The sequence below is a fragment of the Sesamum indicum genome, linkage group LG4 (genome assembly GCF_026168435.1).
Source record: "Sesamum indicum cultivar Baizhima isolate 11 linkage group LG4, ASM2616843v1, whole genome shotgun sequence".
Taxonomy (NCBI): domain Eukaryota; kingdom Viridiplantae; phylum Streptophyta; class Magnoliopsida; order Lamiales; family Pedaliaceae; genus Sesamum; species Sesamum indicum.
The window spans coordinates 18,013,646-18,031,439 of record NC_142660.1 but is presented as its reverse complement, the minus strand read 5'-3'; the positions used below and the strand labels follow the sequence as shown (position 1 = coordinate 18,031,439).

The 17,794-nt window shown below is 33.9% G+C and overlaps 1 protein-coding gene and 1 non-coding gene across 2 annotated transcripts; one reads left to right on the top strand and one right to left on the bottom strand.

The window, feature by feature from the left end:
• The first annotated feature begins 11,415 nt into the window (after positions 1-11,415).
• Positions 11,416-14,641, top strand: LOC105174184 (Papain family cysteine protease). Its single transcript, XM_011096204.3, has 4 exons — positions 11,416-11,957; positions 13,603-13,722; positions 13,825-14,068; positions 14,185-14,641. The coding sequence occupies exons 1-4, from the start codon at positions 11,472-11,474 to the stop codon at positions 14,454-14,456; spliced, it is 1,122 nt and encodes a 373-aa protein (XP_011094506.2). The 5' UTR covers positions 11,416-11,471; the 3' UTR covers positions 14,457-14,641.
• A 2,061-nt stretch (positions 14,642-16,702) lies between these two features.
• TRNAY-GUA (transfer RNA tyrosine (anticodon GUA)) lies at positions 16,703-16,789 on the bottom strand. The gene is given in 2 exon segments: positions 16,703-16,738; positions 16,753-16,789. It is a non-coding gene; the product is annotated as a tRNA-Tyr (tRNA).
• Between the last annotated feature and the right edge of the window lie 1,005 nt (positions 16,790-17,794).

Sequence of the window (17,794 nt, the reverse complement as noted above, 5' to 3'; positions counted from 1 at the left end):
AATCGCTATTTGTTTATTCATAAAGGGGTAATCGCAAGAGAGTTGTTTGCATTTTTCCCTATTCTTTTTCTTCACAGGAGGCAACATGCTCATTTATTAATAGTTCATATGAACTAGTGTGAACGAACTCTTAACTATTCAACTATGTGAATCTTGAATCCAAAATCAAATCATGAATAAACACGCAAACCCTAGAAGGGGGATAAACAACTTCATTTTAATCAGCACAGGAAGGTAAACATTGCTACTTTTTTTTTGAATAGCAATTTCTACCTCTGTAATTTTGAAAATGAGCATATTACCCCCCTATTAAAAAAACATAGCAATTTACCTCCTGTATTTTTTAAAATGAAGCAATTTACCTCCTTACACAGGGAGGTAAATTGCTTCAATTTAAAAATCATACGGGATAAATTGTTATATTTTAAAAAATAAAGGGAGGTAAACCGCTATTTATTTTTTCATAAGGGGTTAATTTGCTCATTTGCGATATCACAAGGAAGTTGCTTGCATTTTTTCCTATTTTTCTTCTTGACAGGAGACAATCTGCTCATTTATAATATCACAGCATAAATTACATTAAAGCCGTTTGAATAGTTCATATTAACTAATGTGAACGAACTCTTAACTAGTCAATTATGTGACTCTTGAATCCGTAATCAAATCATGAGTAAACACGCAAACCCCAGTAATTGATTCTCAACAACTTTAAATAAAACTCTCAAAATTCTTTCAAACTAGCAAGAAAAGTATACGTAGAAACAACAAATACACAACAAAATTAGAAAAAAATATTTGAAAAGAAAACAATGACAGTCCATTTGGTCCACTTGAACCCAATTTCAACATCATGATAAATTCTCACGTCAGTGTCTCAATTAGTCAATGACCAAAAACTTAAGACATTGTCTCATATTTCTAAAGTGTTTTTGCTTTTGAAAATTATTAAGACTAAATTACAACTTTCTTTCTTGAGTTTCGTCATAATTATGAATAGTTTTTCATTATTTGAAAAGTTACCTTTTTTAAATTAAAAATAATTGTGTAGCCCTTAGACAGTTTTATCTTTGTTGAATTTTTTCAAAAGATAAAAAAAAATACTTGCAAAAATATAAAAAATTGAGGGTGGATGAAATATATAATTTAGAGGAGATATTAATTCGTAAAAATATAAATTATAATTTATAATTTGGATAAAATTAACGAAATGAACTTGTTGTTAGACGGATTTTAATTAAAATTAAGGGAGTATTTATAATATTTTAAATAATAAAAAAATATTTATAATTATATCAAATCTCAACAAAAACGATTGTAATTTGACCAATTAATAAAAATAGGTGAAATTGAAAGGAATAGAGGTAGATAAAGTCAAAGATGAGTAGTGTATATCTCAGACCTTGTGTTTACACTTAGACTGGAACTGCACCCCACGTGTGTATGTATGACTTTTGCATAATTAGTTAAGGATGACAAGGGATCTAGTCTGAAAAAATCGAGTGTATTTTAATATTTAGAGCCAATCAACGGTTTGGTATCTTGGGCTACACACCCTATCCCAACCCTCCCCACCCTACCCTACCAACAAATTATTACTTATTTATGGGGTGAATAGTAATTTACCCCATATGATATTGAAAATGAGCACATTACCCCTTATGAAAAAAATATAGCAATTTACTCCCTTATACTTTTTAAAATGAAGCAATTTACCTCCTTATACAGGGAGGTAAATTGCTTCATTTTAAAAATCATAGGAGGATAAATTATTGTATTTTACAAAATACAGGGAGGTAAATCGCTATTTATTTTTTCATAAGGGGGTAATTTACTCATTTGCGATATCACAAGGGGATTGCTTGCATTTTTTCCCTTATTTATGTGTAAAAAGAATTATATGTTTATATAGGATTAATTGAATATTTGTTCTATAATTTAGATTATTTAGTATTTTCATTCTTTAAATTTTTCGAATAGTATTTTAGTCTTAATTTTTTTTAATTTTTGTGATTTTAATTCTTTTCTCGTCTGAGTTAACTTCCACCGGCGAAAAAGAGAATTGAAATTGTAAAAATTAAAAAGATATAGGTTAAAAAATACTACTCTATAAAGTAAAGGACAAAAATATTGATAAAAAAAATCAATAGAAACAATAGCCCCCCAATTTTAAAAGATTATGCGAGATGTACATGCATTTTTCCGGGGAGAAGGTTGAACTCCAGAGGAGAAAAGGATTGAAATTGCGAAATTAAAGGATGTAGGACCAGCATGAAACCCTAGAAAGTTTAAAAGATGAAAATGCCAAATAATCTGAGTAATTGAACTAAAAATATATTTGAGCATATTTATAGATGTGTGTGGAGTTATGTATAGTAAAATGTATACGTATCTAATAGGATAAATGATATATTTAGTCTCGTATATTTTCATTTAAAATCACTTACTCTCTCAAATTTATTTCTTGATTTTAGTATCCGTAAACTTTAAATTTTATCTCAATTTGGTCCCTTTGACCATTTTTTTTCGATGAAAATGTGGCTGGAGTTTCACTTTGTTTAGGGTAAAATGGTCAACTTAAGTTTGATTTTATCACTTGAATCCTTAAGTTTGTAAAATTATAAAATTAGTCCTTTTTTAAACGAAAAAAATAACTTTTTCTTAAAATTAAATCTTAACAATGTTTGAAGAAAAAAAGTTGGTAGAATGTACTTTTAATTAGATTATTGGATTTCAAATATATATAAAATCCATTTTAAGTGGTTTTTAGAGAACTTTTTCTATAAAATGGAACTATATATTTAGAACCTCTTAAAATGAATTATATATATAATCCAACAAGAATCTAGTTAAAAAGAATAATTTATCAATTTTTTGTTCAAAAACCCAAATATGTAATAAATATTTTTAAAATTAAAATTTTTTAGACGTATCTTTAAATTTTAAATTAAAAAATTAATGACTTATTTATTATATTTTCAAATGAGATAAGTTTTATAAAATTTCATAATTTTGGTTTGTTTTAACTATTGAAAAAAAAAAAAAACAAGACTGTTTATTTTAAGTTAACCAATATATTATTGTTATGTTTACAAGAGTTCAAAGTTTTTATTATTCACATAAGATAATTACAACATACCTGCATAAAAAAATATATATAAAGAAGTTACCTTTTTTATTTAAGAAAGGATTAATTTGATGATTTTACAAACTTAAGAGATGAACGTTGATTGGGCCGGATTTTGGCCCAATTATTTTTGGGCCATACCCATCACAAATTAATGGCTATTTTTTAATTTGCAAAGTTAAACCATTTTTGCTACCAACCAAAAGTCACTGTCAAAAGTATTGCAAATCCAGGTGACAGCTACTGCACTGCTTAATACATCTACTCTCTTCTACACAACCACAATAGAATTGATCATCACATGTGTTCTCTTTTTTCTGACTTGAATATGTGCTCGTTCCAATTCTTTCCCCAGGGAGCATACGCTAATATTTTCTTTTATGGAAACAATGAACTATTGAGTACCAAATTTGGTGTAGTGTTGCGTGCTAGTGCCCTTCTCAAGGCGATTCTCTTGAGCTAGCACTGTTGTACAATAATTATTACTTTTCGCTCTTACTGAAATCTACATTTTGAAATTGTGCCCAATTTACTGTTTTCGTGCTACACCTTGCTTGCTTGTATTGCTACTATATTTCGTGCTGTTGTGCATGTCGGTGTTCTGTGCAAGTGTCAACGGAAATTCTGTTATTGTTTCTGTTAGGCGAATGTAGTTGTTTATTGTCAGACTACTAGCCTCATGGTCTGAGAGGTGGTATCAGAGCCTTGGCGCCTAACCCGTGGACCTTGGTGGGTTTTGCTGTGACCTACACAACTTCTGTGAGAATGACGAGCCAAGATATCAAGAGCACGAGAAGGGTAGTGTTGCCCAGTGAGCAAGCTGCAAATCTAGAGGATGAAAACTCCCATTTGGCGGAGATGGTGATGAATTTGGAGGAGGAGGTTTTTTTCCTAGAATAGGATTCAAGGTGTTGAATTCCGAACTGGAGGAATATCGACAAGTGCTTCTTGAGCAGCAAATCTTCGGATGAGGGAGGACTCCTTCCTTGTAAAAACTCCTGCCTTGCAAGGAGTCCGGCTTTTTGAGGGCATCTTCCTTCTCTTGGGCTGGGCTTGGAATATAGCTGCAGGTCTTCATAATGGGCTTCCTTCTTGGGCCAAGCTTTATGAGGCAGACTTCATCCTTGAGTAGGCTCTTGCTTGGGGGGTCTCCTTCTTGGGCTGAACCCATTGGGCCTCCCTCTTGAGCCAGGCCATGCTGCAGGGTGTTTCTTACTTAGGCTAAACCCAATGCCCTTGGGTGGCTGCCTCTCTTTTTTAGACTGGAGGGCTTGACTTAGGCTTTAGCATTTTTTCTTGGGTCAATCATTTTGGGCCATACCCATCACAAATTAACGGCTATTTTTTAATGACTAAATATGTGTTCCTGTACCCATTCCAAATTTTTCTATAATGTGTTTCTCTTTTTTTATTTAATCTCACTATCTTATTTCATACTTCTTATTTTTTCTCTATTTCCTTAATGTATTTTACCGATATCAATTTTTAAAAATAGTTGACCAACTAACTTAGAAATATAATTTGCAACTTATTTGTAGAAGAAGAGTACTTCTACGGCATGAATCCAAGGAGGCGTATGTGGTGACAGGGATCCGAACATTCAGCAGAAAAGGCGGGATTTGGGGATAAGGCTCATCCTTATCCGTTCCTTTAGCAACGAATCCCAGGATGAAGAGGTACTCCTCCCTCATGCAGACTCCTATCTGATGAGGAGTTCCTTCAAGCTGATTTAGCTTGGAACCTCTGGATCGGGCTTCCTCTTTGGGCTATATTTGACAAAGAAGACTTCTCTTCTTGGCTAGACTCTGTTGTAGGGGGGCGCCCTTTTGGGCTGAGCTAAGAAGACCTCCCTTTTGGGCCGAACCAAATTGTAAGAGGTCTCCTTCGTGGGCCAAGCATGGTGACTTGGGTGGATTGCCTCTCTCTTGGGCTGGTGGGCTTATATCTGGGCTGAACACTTCTTTTTGGATCAATCTCTTTTGCCCACACTCATCAACGAGCATATTGACACACTCACATGTGTGTGCACAATCAATTTAAAATTATAAAAAATTTATTGTTATATAAAAAGTATATTAATTAGATTAATAAAATATTAAAAAGTATAAAAATGAGAAAATAATAAAAAATGAGAGAAGAAAAAGAGATGTGGAAGTTGAGAAAAGAGAAAAATATGAAGTTAAGAAGGGAGAGAAACATGGAAAGTTCAGAAAAGAAAAAAAAAATTAATTATATCTATACTAATATCAAAAGAGAACACCTTCCACACTCATAAATGGCGGTTAATAATACAGCTTCACTAATTTTTCTAAAATAAAAATTTTTCTTTATGATAAAATAACTAACTTATTCAAGTTTTTATAATTTACATTAATTTATAAATTATTTTTTTCTTTCTTTCTTTTTATAATGTAATGTACTGGTTTATATATTTTACTCTTATTTGTAATATATTTTAAAGCGTGAAAAATTATATATTATATGCACGTAAGAACGACGTGCCACAACGGCTAGTAAAAAAAAAACCCTTCCACACTTACAAACGGTAGTTAATGACACTGCCACACCAATTTTTTGTGAAGTCAAAAATACCCTTCATGATAAAATAACTAACCTATTCTACTTTTCAAAATTTATATTAATTGATAAGTTATTATTATTTTTTCTTTCTTTCTTTTTATCAACATAATGTACTGATTTATATATTTCTCTTATTTATAATATATTTTAAAGCATTAATTATATGTGATGCGTTCAAGAAACGCATGGGTCCAATTGCTATGGGCTATACTCAAAGTTTGGGCAGAAGCGAATACGAATCCTGAAAGGAGGACCTGCAAAAAAGGCGTTAGCACTCCGACACCAAGTTAGTTTTGGATTTAGGAATAAATAATTGTAAAAAATGAATAATAATGCGGAATTGAGATATGATTAAGAAATTTGTAGGAGAAATTGTGATCAGAATGCAATTCGAATGCTAAAGCAAAACTAGAGGAATTTTCTAGATTATTCCCTCCCTCTCTGTTGGGACTCTGCATACTTCATTTATTTTCGAAAAAGGGGGCGAAATATGTGGGGATAAGGCAGGATTTCAATCTCATTTTCAACAACAACACGTCTTTACCTAAGGGAGGACTTCATTCATGCGAGAATTCCTATTTTAGGGGGAGTCCGTTTATGTTTAAAAGTCTTAGGTATCTGGGCGCCTCCTTTCTCCTGGGCTGTCCTAGTTGCCAAGGGGGTCCACCTAGGGCCGATATGGTCCAATATGAATGCTGACCTCGAGATTGATGGGATCCTACGTAGGAGAGTGGGATGCCACGTGGGAGAGTCGACTACCACGTGTGTGGGCCTTTTGGGCCGAATTTTTATTGGGCTTTGATCATGATCCGAGTAAGGGGATGCCTTCAACTTCCTTCCTTTGCCAATCTAATTTTTTGGGGGACACTCCCAAGGCCGCCTATCAAGTGTTCTTGGGCCTCCCATGACTTGGCCCTCCTTAGATGTTATGGCCTCTCGATTCTTTCTTCTTTTTGGATTGTTTGGCCTCTTTGGGCCATCTTATTTTTATGCTCATCGCTAGCCTCCCCACTCTAATAAATAGAGATTTCGACATTTATTAGAGTAAATGTCTTTACAGGTTAGTCAAAGAAGGAACTCTTTTTTTTTTTTTTCGAATTCCTGCAAAAAATGTTAGTAGCATAAACATGCTTAGAATAAAAAAGAGCTTACTTCATGCCTGTATGCAATATGGCTTTTTATGAGTGTGTCTCCATGGAGGAGGGCTTAATGGGTACCTTTTGTGCCTACTCTGGTGTGGGGCTTTATTTTTCTGTAAGAAAATATTAAATAACAAAGATATGTATATACAACAAAGAGGCCTCTGTGCCTTTGTCGAAGATAGGGCTTTTTATGAGAGAGATGTCTTTCTCGTGAAATCCCTACAAGAAAGCACATGCTAAAAAATTGAAAGTGGTAAAATTAACCTCCAAAACTATTAAGTTAAAATATTAAAGATATTCCTTGAGGGAAGCTTGTATGTGAAAATTTATTCGGTGAGGAGATGCTTGCCTGGGGGCAGGGCTTATTTTTCTAGGGCGATGGCCCCTTAGAGCAGAGCTTATCTTCTGAGGGGGATGCCCACCTGGGTGTAGGAGTTTTTTAGGAGGATGACTGCCTAGGTGCAGGATTTTTTGAGGGGGATGTCTGCCTCAGGACAGGGCTTATCTTGAGAAGGCGTTTAGGTGGAGTAGGTCATCGTCCTCTTGTTCCTTGCATTTTTCACCAAGGACGACATTCTTGTACTCTTTAGCCTCCTCCAAGTTAATGTATTGTTCAGCTAGTGCTAGGAGATTGTAAAAATTGCGAGGGGGCTTCTTAGTTAAAGATTTGAAAAAAATCCCAATCTTGTAATCCCTGTGTAAAAGCATAAATTAGTGTATTAAATGCTATCGTAGGGACCTCTAGGGCCGGTAAATTAAAGCGTTGAAGATATTCCCTCAGTGATTTTTCTTCTCTTTATTGTAAAGAGAAAAGACTCATGAGTGTTTTTTGACATTGTTTATTGCTGGCAAATTGATGGAGAAATTGAGAGAGAAATTCTCCGAATGATCGGATGGATCCCGAGGACAATTGCTTGAACCACTGTTGGGTTGACCGTATGAGCGTGGTTATAAATACACGACAGTTAACCCATCGGTGTAATGGTGAAGAAGGGCGATATTCTTAAAGTAGGAGAAGTGTTCCTGCAGATTCGTGGTTCCTTCGTACTTCGGTAGGTTGGGCTCTTTCTAGTCGAGAGGGAGTTCGTCTGTCATGATTTCTTCACTAAAGGGCATACCCTTCTGCTCCTTCGAGGGAGTTCCCGTGATTTGGTACTGGACGTCTTGGAGGCCTTTCTGCAGGCATTCTAGATGTGCGAGCCCACTAACGAGGGACGTCTCACTGGATTTGCGAGAGATGGTCCCTAGTCACTTGCGACAGGCGGTGCAGGAACAAGGGATACCATTTGACTTTCTTCCTTAGGGTCATCCACGTCTAATGGAGTTACTGCATAGGCTGGGACTAGTATTGCCATTTGCTCCTGTATGGCCACCATGATCATCTGTTGTATGGTCTATAGGAGTCCTAGGGGGAGCCCCCTCGAGGAGGTCTTTAAGGAGGGACTATGGTGTGGAGGCTCAGTCAGCGGGTTAGCGGGTTTGGGGGGTCCTAGGACCATCGCCCTAGTGGCGAGGGCCAAGGATGTTCCTGCAACAATTTGCAAAGCTTGGGCATTGCCAGGTGCCTCCACAACCTTTTGCTTGTTTGCGGAGTTGCTAGGAATTTCCATTGTTACTCACATCTTTAACTCAAAGTTCCCACAGACGACGCCAATGATGGGTTCAAAAACCCACGGGTCCAATTGATATGGATCATGTTCAAAGTTTGGGTCGAAGCGAAGAATCCTGAAAGGGGGACCTGCAAAAATAAAGGTTCTCACTCCGACGCCCAAGTTTGTTTCATATTTAGGAATAAATAATTGTAAAAAATGAATCGTACTTGAGATATGATTAAGAAATTCGTAGGAGAAATTGTGACCAGAGTGCAATTCGAATGTTAAAGAAAAATAGAGAGTAATTTTCCAGATTCTGGAGGGGACTGAACCTGTATAGATAGAGGAGGTGTCCTCCTCTACTGGGACTTTGCACACTTCCTTTATTTTTGGAAAAGGGAGCGAAATATGTGGGGATAAGGCAAGATTCAATCTTATCTTCAACAACAACACATCTTTGCCTAGGGGAGGACTCCTATTTTGGGGGAAGTCCGTTTAGGTTTAAGAGTCTTGGATTTTTGGGGCGCTTCCCTTCTCCTGGGTTGTCCTAATTTCCAGGGAGTCCTCGTAGGGCTGATATGGTCCAATATAGATGCTGACCTCGGGTTTGATGGGATGCCACGCAGGAGTGGGTTGCCATTTTTAAAAGAAGAAAGTGTGATTATTCCACTATATATACAATTGATAAATACCATTTTTAAAAAAAGAAAAACAAAAGAAAAAACAAAATTTAAGTATCTGCACAAGCCCCAAGAAGTGGGGGCAAACGCACCCAATACGTGGAGAAATAGGGTACACGTGTCCTGCTCTCAACGAACGGATTTGCATGGCGAGCTGACTCTCGTGTGAAACCTTGAACCGGCAACTGTATGTGGAATGGATACCCGAAATTACTCTTCTTCTAATTACATTTCAACCCCTTCTTTTCTTTTATTTAATTCCCATTTCATCATTACAAGTAAAAATGTTAATCCTTAATTTCATTTCAATGTCAAAATTTATCTTTAATTTGTTTATGCTGCTAAATAATTATTATTTTATGTATACTAACTATCTTTTTCACTCAGAAATCATATGCATAATATTTGGATTCGTTTTTTTGAGTGTTTTGCTGTGTTTTGTGAAAATAAAGAAAGAAAAACAAAGATAAATAAATGTGTGTTAGAGATAAAATATATGTTCAGATTTGTTTTTGGAGATAATTTGAAATAAGTATTATATGTTTAATGTTGTGTTTTGGGAAATAAAAATTACTATCCATTGTCAAATCATGTCTTTTTTATATATATTTATGTATATGTGTGTGTATATATATATGTATATATTTATGTTGAAACAGTTAAAAACATCTAAATAAGGTGTTTTTGAATGATGTCAAACATTTGGTATGTTTTGATTTATCTCGAAAATAATTTGGAAATGAAAACAAACATAGTGATGATTTCTGATACTACAATAATATTTTTATGTTGTGTCGATGATTAGGTATTTTTGAATGATGGCAAACATTTTGTATGTTTTGATTTGTTTCGAAAATAATTTGGAAATGAAAACAAACATAGTGATGGTTTCTGATACTACAATAATATTTTTATGTTGTGTCGATGATTAGGTGTTTTTGAATGATGACAAATATTTTGTATGTTTTGATTTGTTTCGAAAATAATTTGGAAATAAAAACAAACATAGTGATGGTTTCTGATACTACAATGATATTTTTATATTGTGTCGATGATTAGTTTCGGTTTTTTACTGTATTTTATTATTTATAATATATTTAAAAAGTAAAAAATTATTTATTCTATGTATATAGAGACGATATGCCACGACGGTTAATCATACGAAGCAAATAAAATCTTTTTTATTCTCATCTATATTATATAAAAAAGAAAATCTCATTTCCACTCACAAATAACGATTACTTCGCTGAGGCACCAATATTTAAAATTATCAAAAATATATTTATGTATTTTCAACCACCCTTATTCAAATTTCTTCTCATCTATATTACTTATAGTTCTATACTATCTATATATTTATACTAATATGAAATTTCATTCACACAAAAAAAATTTGTGTCGATAATTACCCTATATTATTGTTTTATTTTATTTATTTATTTTTAATGTGATATATTGGTTTGTATATCTTTTTTTATTTATAATATATTTAAAGTGTAAATAATTATTTATTATACACACGCAAGGAAGAAGTATCACTAGTATACAAAAAGATATATTTTAGAATTAATTGTACAACTCGAAAATGCATATTTTTTAAGACTAACTGTTGTAGTGCGTCGTTTCTACATGTATATAATAAATAAATTTTCACACTTTAAAATATATTATAAATACGAGTAAAATATATAAATCGATACACTAGATAAAAAAAAAATAAAAAAAGAGAGAGAAAGAAATAAAACTAATTTATTAGTTAATGTAAAATTTAAAAAATTGAATAAATTAGTTATCTTAATGAATGGTAATTTTAGCTTTACAAAACTCAGTGGGACGGTGTCATTTACCGTCAGTTGTGAGTGTGGAAGTCTTTATATATATATATATATATATTAGTATAGATAAATAGACAAATTAGTTATCTAATTACTATGAATTGTTGCTGCAATTTTCTTTTCTCTGTTTTAAATTAGTCACTGTAGCACATAATATTTGTATGTATATAATTAAATAGATGTAATATAAATTTTTAAAATTAAAAATAAATATATTATTAAAAATAAATTAAGTGATTAACATGAGAGAACGTGAAACTAATAACATATTATGGTATCACAAACAGCCTACAATAAAGGATATACCAATAATTTTAATGTACTAATTTAATTAAAATAAGTAAATATATAGAATATGTACAAGTAAAGTGGATTAAAATATAATTAATAAGAGTTGGAGGGCCAACATTGAATAAAGCTAAAAATTCACCGCCAACCCTTTTCATGTATCGATGACGACTATATACCTTCACACCCAAAACCAGCCTGACCGAACAGATTAAGCAGCCATAGCTAGAATGAAAGGAGGAGGTCTAGTCTACGCAGTGGGTGTTGGGTCTGTTCTTGCACTCTTAACCTGCGCACTGGCCCTCCACGAAAGCCCCCAAGATGACGTAAAAATCCTCCAAGTTACAGAAAATTACCACGCCAACCACCACCTCCTCGGCACGGCGGCGGAGCTCCGGTTCAAGAGTTTCATGCAGGAGTACGGGAAAGAGTACCCTACACGGGCGGAGTACCTGCACCGCCTCGGGATCTTCGCCAAAAACTTAATCAGGGCCGCTGAGCACCAGGCCATAGACCCCACCGCCGTCCATGGTGTTACCCAGTTCTCCGATCTTTCGGAGGAGGAGTTTGAGGGAATGTACATGGGGGTGAAAGGCGGTGGCGGCGCGGCGCCGTGGGAGAATGGAGTGGCCGCGGCGGAGGAGTTGGACGTGGGGAGTTTGCCGGAGAGCTTTGATTGGAGGGAGGAGGGTGCTGTTACTGATGTCAAGATGCAGGTGATTTGAATTTTGTGTATTTTTTTAATATTCATCTAATATTATTATTTTGGTGCATTTATTTATTTCAGTAAATTATAATTCATTTAGTAAAGTTTCTTGGATTTAGATAAATTATTATTTTCCAATAAGAATGTGTGATAACATTTCTTGAAATGATGTGATGTATTTACGCATGTATTTACGGTGTTTACATAGTTATATATTTTTAAATTTTCATTTTCAGTACCGAGTCGAATATCGAAATTCTATTAACACTTTATACAAAACAAAATGAAACTTTTGGTTCAGTATTTGATGCGTACCAAAATGAAACTTTTGGTTCAGTATTTGATGCCTGTCAAAATTTTGATTTCGAATTGTTTGATTAAAGAAACCCTGAAAGCCCCAAGAGATGATCATAATAGTAACTTTCGAATTAGTGTAAATGCAATTTACCCCGAGTTAATGGAAACGAACAATTTACTCCCTTGGGAAAAAATAGAACAGTAACTTATCCCCTGTATTGTCAGAAATAGAGTAAGTTACCTCCTTAAAGGGTTTCGTGAGTTACACATGCTTTTTCTTTTATTTTTTTATTTTTAAAATTTAAAATTTAAAATAACATCAGTATCTTTATTTAATAATCGTTGGATCTTAATCAATCTAAGTACCAGATTTGACCAATACACTCAACAGTGTAGATTTTATCTAATTTAAAGTAACAGTTTAAACTTAAGTAAATATAAATAAAATTTATATATTATATATAATTTAAAGTTGAATGTATATAAATTTTTATAATAAAAACTATTTGTCTATATATATATGTATATATAGAGGGAGAGAGGCTGGCAGGAGGATGAGGAGGGGGAAGGAGGAAAGGGTGATGGAGGCTGGGGGCGGATTTGGACAAGGGATCTTGGGGGGGGGGGGGGGACCTGGGCACGGTGGAGGTGGCGGGGCGGCAGTGCGAGGCCTTGGGAATGGGGAGGCGGAAGGGGCGGCGACGGCTCAAGCGGAAGGAGATGGTGGCGGTAGGCGGCGGTCCATGGACTAGACAAAAATGAAGAAAGGATATATACATATATATATATATTATTTTTATATAATTAGCTATATAATATTAATATATTAAATATTATTTATGTAAAATATATATGTATTAATTTATTTAATCAAATATGTATATAAAAAATAATATTTTTATTGATATTGTGCCTAGATGCACATGGGACGGAGTAGTGCACCGTTGCATCTATGGGTGTATTCTGTTCTATTTCTAATAACACAGGTGGTAAATTGTGGTTTTATTTTTCAAAGGGGTAAATTGCTCATTTCCTTAACACATGCAAATTGCAATTTTTTCTCTTTCGAATTTTACCTGTATGTGTTTGTAAATGATAATAAAAAAAATTGAAGTTGTGTACATTATTATTGTCATATTTTCGTGAAAAGTTGTGGTTGAGAGCAAGTGTTAACTACTTCTGAAGTAACCATTTTTCGGGGTAAAAATTGGATTTAGAGAAAATTTATGTATATATACGTGAGTATTACAGCTTGCTGAAGTTTAATTTGTTTCGGCTAGCCGGTAAGCTGACATTCATTAAACTGTTGTATGCAAATTGCATTTGAGGATCGATTTCTTTGTACTCCATAATCCCAGGGCACGTGCGGGTCTTGCTGGGCATTTAGCACCACCGGAGCGATTGAAGGAGCGAACTTCATTGCGACTGGGAAGCTCTTGAATCTTAGCGAGCAACAGCTTGTCGACTGTGATCATGCGGTGATGAATTAGTTTCAGTCGCATTGTATTAAGTGATGCTGTTAAATACAATGCCAAACCTCAAAAAATATAAACCAATTGGTTATGTTTGTATGTGTGAAGTGTGATGCAAAGGAGAGGAGAGCTTGCGATGATGGATGCATGGGGGGGTTGATGACGAATGCATACAAGTACCTGATCGAGGCTGGAGGAATAGAGGAAGAGGAGTCGTATCCTTATACCGGAAAACGAGGTGAATGTAAATTTAGACCTGAAAAGGTGGCTGTCAGAGTTGCCAACTTTACGACCATCCCCATAAACGAGAATCAGATCGCTGCCCATTTAGTCCGTCATGGTCCTCTTGCAGGTATCGCTAATATGACCGTTCTTGTCCTCCTATTGATTTCTTCGCGCTTCGTGGCTATAAAAGTGCAGTTATCGTTGCATAACGAATGAAGACTTGATATGTTGGAATTGATGCAGTCGGGCTCAACGCTGTGTTCATGCAAACATACATTGGTGGCGTCTCATGCCCGCTAATTTGTGGCAAGCGGTGGGTCAACCATGGCGTTCTTCTTGTGGGCTACGGCTCTAGAGGCTACTCCATCCTGCGATTGGGGTACAAGCCGTACTGGATCATCAAGAACTCGTGGGGCAAGCGATGGGGGGAACATGGATACTACCGTTTGTGCAGAGGGCACGGTATGTGCGGCATGAACACGATGGTTTCCGCTGTGATGACGCAGACCTCCTAGTAATATTACATCTACATAAGAAAGTAGGATCTGTTTATCGCGTCATGTTATGAAATAATGTAAGCTTAGACACATTCGAAAAGCTCTTTTTTCTTTTCTTATGGTGTAATAGATACTTTAAACCTCCCTCGTATTATTACGTGGGATGGTAATAGCCTTAATGTAATTAGTGCAACTTTTTAACAGATGGAATCGAGAATGAAGTTAGGAGGAGAATTAGAGTGATGGTATGTCTGGCCCTGTAGTTTTTAAATTAACCACGTTGCGGCCATAATGTTTTCAATTTTAATTTCAAGATTTAGTCGCGTTAAATTTCTAGTGTCAACATGTATATGGCACGAGTTTCGAGGAAATTAAGGTTGTTTTTTCTAGAACTTAAGTTTGTCAACAAAATTATAAATTAGAGCTATCGGATGCAATATGATGAGGTTAAAAATAATTGGATTAATTTGTGGAACGTAGAACGCGTCATTTTTTATTTTCCTCGTAAGAGTTTAATTTGTGTGCTGCTCGAGTGATTCGTTTATATGGAGAAGAGTCGGCTCGTGACTTTTGGTTGAAGCTCGTGATAAAACACTATTCATATGTGATTGACATTATCATTTGAATTGAGTTGTAATTTTATCACAACCACAATTTGATTACATTTTTTGGACACGATTGTCCTCGTTGATTTATTCACTTATTTTGTATTTACCCTTCTTTTGTAATAAATGATCTCAACAACCCTATGCATGAAAAGGGGGTATATCGGTATCTTTCTGACAAATTGAACTTCATTTTCTCTTAACCATCTAAAGAGTTTCCATTCTTGAACTTTAGAAGCATTCTCTCTCTTCTCCATGGCGACCAAGATTTTTCTTTTTTGTGGTCTTAATTCGAGTCGCGTATTTTTCTGAACAATGTCGTCCAATTCTCTTTTCTCCTTTTTTCCACTTTTTTATTGCAAGAGTAGCTTATTTCAATAAATTGCCAAGGCTACCTAGGATTGTTGGTCGTCTGTGATCTTCGTAATGACTATAAACCTTTTTTGCTTTAAGGTATACAAAATTATTCTTCATTGAGTTTCATGAAGTTGTCCATGGTGCCACTATAAATAATTGCCCTGTAAATATGTAAAATTAGCCCCTGTATTTGCTTAAAATGTACATTACTTGCTTTTTTTGGATGGGACAACATGACATAAGATCTTTCAAGGGAAACCTCGTAGTTCGAAAGATTGAGGATCTTGTTGAGGCTAAGACCTTGTCTTTCTTTTTGACAGATAGGGGATAGGTAGGTCCCTCTTCCTCAAGGCAGGGCATAAAACTATGACGCGCTCGTATTCCTAGATAGGAAAATGATGGAGAAAGGGCTTATACTTTTTATTCTTTAAGCACAGGAAAAGGATAAAGCATTATGAAACGACACTAAATAACAAATATTAATAATGCTTTATTTTTTTATTGGGTAAATTACAACGATTTCTCTTGAACTTTGATATAATTATAATATTCCCTCATTGTTTGAAAAATTATAAATACCTCCTGATATTTGATGAAATTATGTAATTTTTCGATGAAGGTATGAAAGCGTCAACTATGCCCTTACTGTATTTTTTATTTTAAAAAATATCAAACTAACTGGATAAAAAAATTTGAAAAGTATAAAAAAATTATCCATTTACTTAATAAAAAAATCAAAAGTTTTTACAGATAAATCCATAAGGACATTTCGATCGGTTCACACAAAACATTGATAAAACCCCTAATAGAGACTAATGAAACGGGCTAATTATTAGACGGTTATTAAAATCACAGAGATATAATTAATAATTTTTCAAACAATAAAAAAGTATCTATAATTATACAAAATCTAAGGGTAGATAATTGTAATTTACCCTATTTTATTTAACAAAAAAATATTATAATTTGTGGCATATGATACAATTACTTTGTACATTTGAAATACCCCATACTTCAATTATCATGTAATTGCGAGTTGTTATATCATATATATATATATATATATATATTATTACATTGCGAGTATATAAAATAATATTGATTTGAGATAATAAGTAAAAAAATATGAAATTAATAAAGTGTTGTTATATCATATATATATATATTATTATTACATGCGATTTTTGCGAGTATATAAAATAATATTGATTTGAGATAATAAGTAAAAAAATATGAAATTAATAAAGTGTAATTGAACCCAAAAATAAAAAAATAAAAAAAAAGGGATAAATTTGCAAATTGTCCGACCTGCCGGATTCGAACCAGCGACCTAAGGATAGCTATGATTCACACTACAGTCCTCCGCTCTACCAACTGAGCTAAGGTCGGTTTGCGTTTACCCTTACTCATATTATTAAAAGACGTAAGATCCTCCGGCTTGACTGGTAAAATGATTGCCATTAAGCATTCATAAAATAAATTTTAAATGATTATATATTAAATAAATTTTTAATTCATTGTCAACATCAAAATTTTAGTATAGAATACTAATTAAAAGTAAAAATAAATTAATAAATAATTAAATTTCAAATTAAGGTCTATAAAAAATTTGGTTTAACATATACTCAGCATAATAAATTATCAATACGCGCATAAGAAATGTGGGTTTTATGTGTCATGATGGATCGATCTAAGATAAAGTCTTTTTTTCTTTAAATTTTGTATTAGATAATTGGGCAAAAATATGTTTAAGTACAATCCATTAACTGATGATCCATACAATGAATAAAAAAAATTCAAGTCTAAAGTCTCTACCATGATGAAGCTTTGAAATTGCGAAAGTTCCACGTTTTTCTTGACATCAAATCTTTCAAGTTTTAATGATATATTTCAAATTGACATCGCCTGCTCCACAAAATCAGAGGATAGTACGCATTTACATCCGAAAATAAGTTTTAACTCCTTGAATTGAAATTTGGAGAGAAGAATAAGAAGATAATCTCCACTTCAAATATTGTTACACTTTTTATTTTAAAATTAGCAGCAGTCCACGCACACACAATGCGTGTACAAATTAAAAAAGAATACTATAAAATTGTATGGGTAGATAATATTGACACCTCTAAAATTAGGCCAAAATATACCCACTCTTTTCTTTTACAAAACTACAGTTACACCCCAAAATAATATAGTTGTAAGTACAACTATACTCCCTATTCAAATGCAAAATTTAGACAAATATCCCTTAAAAAAATATTAGACTAAAACACATAAATTATATAAAATAAAAGTAATTTTAAAAAAATTATAAAATCCACACCTACATCCCGTCCATTCACAACCCGACCTATAGCCCTGCTACCCCAAGCCCTTTGAAAACGCATCTTGTTGGCT